Source organism: Erithacus rubecula (assembly GCF_903797595.1).
Source record: "Erithacus rubecula genome assembly, chromosome: 8".
NCBI lineage: Eukaryota > Metazoa > Chordata > Aves > Passeriformes > Muscicapidae > Erithacus > Erithacus rubecula.
This window is the reverse complement of record NC_136659.1, coordinates 14,944,249-14,955,418: the sequence shown is the minus strand read 5'-3', so window position 1 is coordinate 14,955,418 and position 11,170 is coordinate 14,944,249. Positions and strand designations below refer to the sequence as shown.

General features: G+C 36.2%; 1 protein-coding gene across 1 annotated transcript in view; it reads right to left on the bottom strand.

Moving 5' to 3' along the window:
* The window catches only part of CCDC141 (coiled-coil domain containing 141), a 54,270-nt gene continuing 43,100 nt past the window's right edge, over positions 1-11,170 (bottom strand). The window contains 6 exon segments of the mRNA XM_079310410.1: positions 1-287; positions 1,367-1,532; positions 1,624-1,753; positions 1,852-2,006; positions 7,775-7,947; positions 9,834-10,726. Coding sequence (XP_079166536.1) covers positions 233-287; positions 1,367-1,532; positions 1,624-1,753; positions 1,852-2,006; positions 7,775-7,947; positions 9,834-10,726 — 1,572 coding nt within the window. The 3' untranslated portion in view covers positions 1-232.

Sequence of the window (11,170 nt, the reverse complement as noted above, 5' to 3'; positions counted from 1 at the left end):
TGAATTTTAATAATGATTTATTTGTAAAGAAACAAAATACAAACTTGAATCTAGATATATATTAGATAGCACCAAAAATTAATCTGCTCCTCACCCATGGCCAATATCTACTAATGGACACAGCAAACAACACAAACATGCTCAGGAATCAGGATCTTGCAGTTCAGTGCATCTTCTGTTCCACTACATCAGGCAGAAGAATAGGATCATATCTCAAATTGAAGTTCATCTCTTATGGCCTCTCAAGTTCAAGATGCACTCCTTGAAACCAGAGTTTCTCTTTAAACCTGCTTTTAAAAGGTCAGTTAATATTGCTTGTATTTTTAATGGTGACATAGACAGTTCTTCATGATCTTGTGAAAATAAAAGATTAGAGATCAAATAAACAGTGATTACAGAGAGAACATTAAATATCTTAAATCTCATTTTACTGACCATAAGATACTTTAGCTATAAACAACAGAAGATAATAGAAAAAAATAGGATAAATCTAACCTTTCCCTATGGTCTACATGTTTTAATCATACTGAGTTCTTTGTGTGACTTAAGTAAAATTATGATGATCGTGCATGTCATTTTTTACCTAGGAATACCTGCCATATCACAGCAATATGGAAACAAGCCCTGAACAAAAAATGTGAGATCAGTGCTTTGATACCTGGCCACAAGGCAAAGTGTGCAGGCAGCTTACAGGAAAAGGACTAAGCTTTTGAATCAACACAAAAACTTTCCTTTATGCCTACATATTGCACTACATCTAGATAGATAAACTTCAGAAATTTAAAGACAAAAATGCTCTTTTTTATCAGAGCCTAAATTCATCCTGTGCTAAAAGTCACAGGGATTAGTGACCTCATGTATCTCATTTATTTAATCTGAAATTGCACAGTGGAAAGTATTGTTATCTTTAATTGATTAATGAACAATGACATTTCCTGTCTTATTAGAATTGCTACTTATTCTTCAGAATAACACTTGCCTAGTAGAAAGCCTTGCTTATATATTCTGTTCATGAAACTTCACGTAGCTCCATCAATTTGAACTTCTGGAATACTTTGCATTTTAAGCTCTTCAATCTTATATTAATATCTAGATTAAGATGTCTAGATCTCAAAAAAACATATTTCACTAAACGTAATTACTTTGCACAGGCTCAATTTTCTAATGTATTACAGTTCTTTGATCTAAAAATTACATATATTTTGATGAAGAATTAAGTGAAAAGGGGAGTCACATACTATGCACATAACACACATTGCCCTAGAATTCATAGATTAGGAAGAGTGCTTGACGTGTGTTTTGTTAATTAAGGTCCTTACAGTTGCTGCAATAGTATAAGTTGTAGCATGGAGTAAATGCAAGTTACCTTACTGGAGCACATTTAGCCACTGGCATTTCCTCTCTCCCCCATGGTGTGTCCTGGGCTTGTACTAGCTCTGTTGTGGTGATGTGCACTTCTTCAGAAAAGTACCCATCTTCACATTCTGGTTTAGCCTGACTTACACTGGAAGTTTTGGGGGATTTATTTTTCCCTGAAACAAAATACATACATTAGTGGAAACAAGTTTGTCATGTGAAAAGGCAAAAGGTGCCAAAAAGCATGGAGCTGGCAGGAGGCATCACCTATCACTGTCACCAAAGCAGAACAGTGGGCCTTTCCAATTTCATTGCTGGCAACACATGTATATTTCCCAGTATCAGCAAGGACCACATTTCTTTTTAACAGGTAATAGGTATCTCCTAATTTCTCAATCTGTAAAATGAGAGAATGCAAATAAGGGATAATTAGTAGCATAAAGCAATATGAATTACCTTTCTCCCAAGAAAAATTTCAAGAACATTAGAACATACACTGATATCTCCAGATACCACTTGGATATCATCCTTTGTCCAGTAGACATGTGGTTTGGGCTTCCCATGTATAGTGCAATGCAGGATTAAATCATCTCCTTCTTGCAGAGTTCTATGTCCAAACTTTTGTATGAAGTTTGGCTGTTTTCCTTGTACTAAAAAAAAAAATAAAAATAATCAAATCCGTATTCACTGTGTTTTAAAAGACACAACTAAAGAAACTGAAGAAAATAATCTATTCTCATAAAGTTCCATCACATTGAAAGACAAAGAGAGCCTTTACTGGTGCCTGGAACTCAGGATAACTTGTTTGCAAGACACTTAGTTGGCATATACCATTTATTTATCTAATATAACATTTGTTTAAAAATATGGATAATAAGCACCCAAGAATTAATGCATCAGTATAGTGGTATTAGTTCCATGGAAGTGCTAAAGGACCACATTGTTTGGTAAGATATTAGGCAAGTCTGTGTGAATTATTGTTTCAGTGAAGGCAGAAGATTCATTCTGCCACACAAATGTAAAGTGACAAAGTCATGAGAACAAATTTTATCATTTAGTGAATTTTTATACATCACACTTTCTTCATTTTCTACTGTCCCCTCCCCCATTATATTAGCTTTTTAAAAAAAAGTTATTGAAAATATTTTAAAAAATGATCTTTGCAACAAATATCAAGGGCAGAATGAGGTCTCTCTACAAGTTTGACCACATCCTTATTTTGGCCACCATAAATACTGAAACCATATACTACCACATCATCCAGTACAGCTTTGGTTCAGATGAAGGATGGGCAAGTAATTGCTTTTCTATTGCAATACCCAAAGCACATAAGATTGATTTTGTGCTAGCCTCATGCCAACTGTGGAAGAACAGATGACACCTGAACCACTGCAAGGACTGATCAGTATAATTTAACCCATCAAAAGTGAAGAAATTTTGATCATCAGCATCAGTTTGTACTGAATAAAAGTGTTGTTTTCTGTGACCTGTAATTTAATGAGCTGTAAAGTTGGATTTATTAAATCACTGTACTACCATCTGAGGTCCTACTTATATTCCACCTACGAAGTTACAGCAAAAAGAGAAAACAAGCTCAGAATTCAGACTAAGTATTCTTAACACAGGGCATATAAAGCAGAAGACATTAACACAAAACCACACAAAGATATCCTACCATAAAAATGAACTTTTTGCATCTCTATCACATAGAGAATGTGTGCTTTTTACTCTTTAGTATAAATTGTATCACATTTCCAAAATATTTATCAAAAATTATCACTTGCCTTCTCTGAAATAGAAAACTGAAATATGTGTTAAATGACAGAGTTTGGAACTGCCATGCCACCATTACTCTACTGTTTAATCATGAAATCTATTTCTTTAGGCTATTATGAAACAAAAATCAGCTTATCTCACACAGATGACCACCAACTTCTAAACCCAAATTTATTGCACCAAAGGCTATTTTTGGCAAGTGTGTCCCTGCTGGCATCATGAGGCAGACATTTTGGCCTCTGTATTAATAAATTCACTCTTTAGGTGAGCTCTTAGTTGCAATAAACTTCCAAGATTAGCTGCTTTTCCATTCTTCCTATGTACTGTAGGACTGAGGTGCCAATGCAAAGCAGAAGAATCTAAGTTTTACTCTGCCATATTTGTGCTGACCTTCTGTGAGCTCCATATTAGCCAGCCAGAGCAGCCCAAACATCTCAGTTCTCAGCTGTTGAAGGTTAGCATGTGCAAGCTGCCACCCCCATTGCATGCACCTGAAGCCCAGAAATTTGAGATCTCCAGCTTCACTTCAAGCAAAGAATCAAGGTGACACCCCTGCCTACTCTACAGATCACAATCAGAACATGATTAGCTTTTACTCCAGCAGAAAACACTAAGTGGGCATCAGCCACTCCTTGGGATAATTTTGGCTGGATTCCATTGCTTGTGCAGTTTGGATTATCATTATCTTGTGAAGTCATTTTGCATCTCATACCAGAATGATTTTTACCATTCAAAAAAAACCAAAAAAAATTTAAGTGGAATAGTGACAGTGATAATGATCAGTACACATCTTGACTTTATACCAGTAAAGCAGCAGAACATAAAAACTGTAATGCTCAGTTTCTAGAGAGCAAAGGGAAAAGTATGTGCAAATAAAACCATGAAGTGACAGTTCCTACAACTCTTTCAGGCACAGGCTTGATCTCAAAAAAATCTGCTGTAAAAGAAGATTTTATCATCTTACAGCGACCACCAAAATAGAATGGATGGTTATATTTCACCAATGGTTTTCCTGTGATATCATAACAAAAACTCAAAAGACAACTTGCTCATTGCAAATTATTTCTTGACTGGACATCCTGTGACGCCCACATCCACAAAGATCAGAAAGAACAAATCCATTCCTCCATTGTGGGAAAAAAATAATCAGGTAGCCAGTAGTACTGAAATACCACTCTTAGAGTTTCAGACAATGATTTTGTCAACTATTAAATATTCCATATAGGAACCACTACAGTTACGCTGCAAACTGGTGAATAAGCACAGAAAAATCACCAACCTGAGTAAAGCAAAAACTGCAGGAGGAAAGTTCAACTTCATCTGTTACACAGCCTGTATAAAGTCTCCCCCACACATAGGTGTGCAGGTCAAGCCAATTTCGTTTTATTAGCCAGTTTTTAAATTAAATTTCTTCACAGTTGTTCTTAATCTGTTTACTCTAGGCATGTAATTTCTAGTCTCTGTTGTTTTGAAATGTGATATTAGCAATTTTATGAACTTCCCCTGCCTTTATGAATTTAGGCTAAGCAGATTCCCACCACACTGCTTAGAGACTGGAATTGCTCAGCATTACAGTAAATCAACACTGCACTTCATTGTTTTGAGATTTTGTCTCAGTCAAGCTCCTAACACAAACAGAAGGATTCCTTTATTAGGAACATTATATGGGTCTCATGACCCAGTTGATCTGAAATATCTATAAATCCAGAGCTCCAGACTCCTTGAATACCGTGTGTAACCTCTTTAAAGCCTTGGCAGCAATTTTTCAAGACAGTTCCTCTGAACCACAGATGATGACAGAGCCTCAAAAATATCTCCTTTACCCTAGAAAGGCCTCCAGAGAAAGGTGCAGAAGTTAAGTGTACCTTACCAGTCATTTGAGAGGAACTCACCTTCTCCATTGCAGCTCCAGGCACATCTGATCCAGTCTGGATAATGACTCATCCTCCCTCTGCCTACTCACTCAAACCTGTGGCCTCAGACAGGCTGCTTCTCTTGAAAAATTAAAATAATTAATTCCTTTCACCCCCCCCCCACCCCAAATTTAGGTATGTTTTGTACACCCCTTCACACGACTCCACACCTTGTAGTCAGGCAGTATCTTTCACCAGTTTCTTAAAGGCTGTCTGCATATGGGGAAGAAGGAAGGGAGTGCAGTGTTATTTGCCTAATGTCTTTCTTGTAGGGATGGTGGGACTGAGGCTCAAATCTTCTCTGTAAGGAAGCCATTGGGAAGATGCAAAATTTTGGGATTTTGCACTATAGTCTCAAAACTGTGGCTGCAATGAGGGGCAATCAGCATTGTAAACCAAAAAAGAACTAGAGCAATACAAAACACCCAGATGTATTCCCTGCTCTACAGTATGGTTAAAAGAAGGAGGAAATAAAGCATGCATAGTACAAACTATTAAAAAATCCCATGAAGTAGGAAGCATTATGCTAATATCATTGCTGCAACAGAATGAGTGTTTTTTACCTTCAAAGAAATAGTAGTGCATCATAAGACTATATTATTGTCACTCCTTTCCTTCCTTTTTTTTTTTTTCAGATTAACTAAACAGAACACAGCTGGAATTTTCCAGTAAATTTTTAAAGGTCTCATTTGAGACCTTAAATAAAGGGTATTTAAATCCAGACTGCCAGCACAGCAGTAAGCAATGTTGATTATGCCTTTGTTTGCAAAGCAAAGCATTAAAACCATGAGATTTTCAGAGTCCTGCTGTGAATCCAGTATCTCTAATCACTCTTTTTGAAATCATGTTTCTTGCAGCAATTAAAACTGTGGCTGATATCCACACACCCATCAAAAATTCTATGTTCCTGATTGAAAGTAGATGCAATATCACACTCACCAAATTAACTTTTGTTTACCTAAAATTCACAGAAATGCTCAAATTCTCAGAGGAAAGTTTTAACAAACAAACAAACAAACAAAGATATTGTATACTTCTACAATGATTTATTAAGATCTAAATTATCTTTATTGTGAAATGGAAAATACACTGCAGGAAAACAGGTGAAATTGATACCTGAGAAAATTCGTATGAATCTCCATTTTCGGGAGATGACTGAACTTAGAAAGTGGTTCATTAAGGATAATACCAAGTTAATTACAACTTACTGTGTTCCCCCATCTGTTCACCACTTCCTCCTCCTGCTCCCTCTCATTGCTGTGAGGTTATATCATGAGAACTTCTCCTTTTTCCAAGTTACAGGAATTTTTTAAAAAGTTGCAGTCACTGGGCCAAAATACCTGACCCTCAGCAATCACAATATATATTCTTTTCATAGCATGCTACACAGTAAAAGGTTTAATTCATTCCAGCAAATTATTCAAGAGAAGGTAAATATTTCCTCTTAAAATTTTCGACAACAATGCAATTGTAACACGAAAGCTGGTAAACAAAAGATGAAGGCAAAGTCATGTAGATGTTTGCCAACTCTTTTTACTGTATAAATACAGCAAATACTGAGGTTAAAGAATGAAGTTATATTTGAGGATTTATAAATTGAGTCTTCCACTGGCAAAATTACATCATTGTTATGTAATAATTAAGCAAATTAGACCTTTCATAAGAAATATATTTGTGGTTGTCCTTGTCAAGAAGGAAATACAAACTCTAGGTGAACAAAGTATTGGTTTGTATTTACTGCTTTGAAGTTAAAGGATAATTGTTTGACTGATTTTGTTTTGAATTTGAATACACTTTTGGATATTTCCCCAATTTGGTTGATTCTGTTAGAAATCAGTGTATAAAAATTTTTAAATGTCCATAAATGTTCACTTCAAAATTATTATTTTTGTCAAACTAAAATTTTAGAGGATTATGAGAAATATTTGTTTCTTTAACTTTGTAAGAAGGCAGAGAAAGTATCACAGACATCTATTTAAGCACAGTGGAATGTTGGAATGTGTCATTCTGTAAACATTTGTTCTATTGTGTGCTAGATGCCACTTACACATATCCTGATGGTTCTGGGTCAGTTCTGTAGCACAATCACAACTCTTGGAATTACTGCAGCTTTCCTTTGTGGAGACTATATGCTGGGCTGAGACATACTTAGATCTGATCTATGTTAGTTCAATCATGCATGGTGTGATACCTTTACTAAGAAGCTTTGTCCTAAAAATCATTTTTTGTAAGCATACAAGCAAATATGTAGCTGGAAAAAATACATTCTATGTTTAAAAAAATTCCAAGACCTTCCACACCCCATCCCAAAAGAAGACATATCCCAAAATATACAGCACTTTACCAGGCTCTATTATGCCACTTAAAACCTACAACCATTAAAATTATTTCCAATGCTTTGGAATGCCTACATTTTTCAGAAAGCAACACTCAGTCTCAGATTCTAGAAATATCTTAGTACGTTTTTGTCTCAACATCACTATAAGGAAGTAGAATAAACACATAATACTGGCAATAAAGAAACAAGCAATATATCCATTTTGACATGAAAAGTGGTTTGATACACATTGTGAAAAAGCAGTGTAAGAAAATAAATTCAACGTGTGATAATTAAGTCCGGTGCAGTCAATACTGTACTTATTTTGTGAATAGCCAGTACATTAGTGATACACTAATATAGATGACACACAGCATTACCCAGTCTATTCTTGCAATAAGTGGCCTGTTACCTTGCACGTGGAGAATGGCACTTGAGGAGATAGTGCCGTTCAAATTTTTAGCCCGAACAACATAGAGGCCAGCATCTTTATCACACACCTTCTGAATGAACAAAGTATGCTTTGTCTCCTTTTGCAAAAGCTTTAAGTGCTCATCTGCAGTCAGTTTCTGGCCCTTCTTGTACCTGAAGCAGAGAGTCAGTTTTCAAGTCAGTTTTATCACTGCATGTCACACAGAGCTTTGCAAATTCAGACAATCTCTGTAACACCACAGTAACAGCCAGAGACAGAGAACTGCTGTGCTCCCATTTCTCAGTTTAAACTTAGTCTGTCAATATGCACCAACAGTTGATGCAAATTATTGGATAATACACTCTTCACAGTAGAGAATGTGGTTCTGAAAATGGATTTCAACAGACAAGTCACAATTCTCTCACTGCAGTATTAGAGAGGTAGCATAGGGGCCTGGGCCCCCGGTTTTGGGATGAGACATTTTTGATAATAAGGTCTTGAGTGAGTCCACATCCAGCTATTGAATAGGTTCTAAAAGACCAACAAACAAACCTTCTAAACTGATATCTTCAGTACAAAGGACAGCCAAGAACCTTCCTGTCTCCCAGCCCACGTAACACTGACTTAGCTCACACCATCAGACAGGACAGAACAATGTATCAGGAATTACTTCAGTGAGTTCATATTGTAACACCTGAGGATCTGTCACCCTGTACTGGCATTGACTCCTCATTTAAAAATGGAAATTACAGAAAGTACTGGCTCTTCTTGCCCCTTGATGTTTCAGCATAGGCTACATTTAACCTAACACAAACACAAAAACATTTTTCGACATGTATATCCAAAGAAATTTCTACCAGTACAAAATATACCATACTGGTAAATTTTTAATTAAAAACCATAATTTTTTTCTATTCTCACAATTTTCTAACTTGCAAAATTATTCCTCTTTAATGCTACCTTTTTGAAAGACAATCTACCAATAGTGTGTATATTTTTGAGCTGAACTAATGCTTTCTTACAATAAAATGAATATCTTGTTTCACCAATAATACTCCTCAATCTGTACAATACTGGTATTAAAAATGAGGTAACTTTATTGATAACAGAGTATAGCACCAAGGTTGTAGTGTCCAGTATTTTTCTCAGTGCCACTGAAAAAGTTTCAGTTTAACAAAAACTTCAGTTTAATTATTTTTAATGTGTAATAATAATATTAACATCAATTTTTTTTTCCAGTAAGAGGCATATTTAATTTTAGTACATTAAAAGAAAGGCCTCCATTTTAAAAGACTAATGGAATAAGTGAAGTGAAGTGACTAATGGAAGAAAAGACAAATGCAGTAAAATTGGAGGGATACATGCCACAACACACAGAACTATGAAAAAAATCTTGAAATCCTGCCCCTCTTGGCAGGAAATTTTTAGAGTTCAGATGTTTACATTACATTATCTGTATTTCTCCAAAAACCAATATTAAGTAATTTAAATAGACACATAGCAATTAAGAAAGAGATAGACCATGAACACCAATATATTATATAAAATTGATTCTCAGTGTAGATATTAAGGTGGGTTTTTTAAACTTGTAACCTCAGTTTTGATATCTGAATTTTACATATGTATCAATGTGTCCCCATCTATGTTGTGACTATATAAATTTCTCAGTGTGCATGCACATCTATGTGTCTGTCCATACGAACCTGGGAAAATGCAGGTGAATTTATTTATGGTAAATCTGAAGCATGCAATGATTTTAGGAAGTCATTGAACAAGAAGAATGCCATATTCCAGAATATGAAAACCATATGATGCTTTTGCTTAAAAACATTGGATATGTTTGCAGTAGTTTGATATTCCTATTCATTAAATTTGGTACAGATTATTTCGAGGTGGTTAATTGTTGAAAACAATTTTGAAAGTGGAAATCATGCAGAAGTGTGGAGTAGAAAGGATACAAGCCATTTATTCTAGCCTACAGATTAACTGATCTGGTTACAAGGGGTTTGTGGTAGCTCCCTACAGGTTTACTTACTGCTTCTCATTGCAAGCTACCCACCATGTCAGTGTAGGCTCTGGGAATCCCGTTACTTCTACTTCCAAAGTTACTGGAGACCCTTCCAGGACGGTTTTGTTAGACAGAAGCTGGGAGAAGTTAGGCGCCTGTCCAGTTAGGCTGGCCATGCTGTTCTTTTCTGAAGAACTTTTAATCTCTTCTCGGGTAACCATCTGCCTCTGACAGCTTCTGGTGGTGTCTGATTGAAACACGAAACCTGAGAATGCATCAGGCAAAGCATGCAGCCTGTCCTGGGGTTTAGTACAGTTATTCAAGGCATGCAACTTTTCTTGAGCTTCTGCCATGCTTTTGTGAAGTTCAAGGTGCTGTAAATGTGTTTTGCACATTTCACTCTTCATGCTATGCACTGGTTTGGCTTTTATAGAGCAGGAAGCAGTGCTAGTTTCAGATATTTCTTGTGAGCTACAAGTCAAAGGAGATACTGCTCTGACTTCTGGACCAGGATCTGTTAAAGAGATACAAAACTTTTCAAAGTGATCTGATGGGCTTTCCATTCTATTATTTGTAGCATCAGCAGAAGCAGACTTTGTTAAGAGGTCAGATGCTTCCATCAGCTTCACCGTTCTAGTGGTTTTCTGCATTTGCAAGCTATAGGAGCTGACATGCAGACTATGAGAACTACTACAGCACTGCTCTTCTAGCTCTGTTTCAGAATGCAAGAGGTTGGATTCTGGTGTCTCAGAAAGCGGTGGCAAAGACATATCATCGGGTGATATACACTCATATTCATCTCCAGAGGGTGTTTCTTCTGCCAGGAATTCACTCTGCAAACTATCCTCTTTGGCTGAAGATGACTGCTCTGTATCCTGTGAAACAAGATCCTCACCAGCTGGAAAGATAACCGCAATATCAGCCAACATGTTCCTCTCCTGAATCTAGGAGGGGAGAGAAGAGAAAGGAAAGAAGAAAAAGAAAAACAAAGAATGAGTTAGCATTTAATACATCCCCTTGTCAGGCAAAATCTAGCAACAATATTTCTTCTAATTAAGCTTCAAGTATTCTGAGAGGAGAAAGGAAATGGGGCAAAAGACAATCTGTCAGAAAATGTTGCAGCAGCTCACTGGAATTTTAAACTGCTCAAATAGATTCTAGAAAATATTATTATAATCATGTATATACATCTATAGCAGTAACAATAAAATAAAAGGTACCTTACTATAAAAAAAAAGGGCAACTTGTGGATTTCCTGTAGCTTCTGTTTATATGAGCATTTTCAAGGGGAAGATGGAGGCGGAAGAGTAGGTGGCCTAATTACATCTAAATGGAACACAGTTATATAGCAATAAAAAGAAATGAACAGCCAAGTTCCTGGACATGTT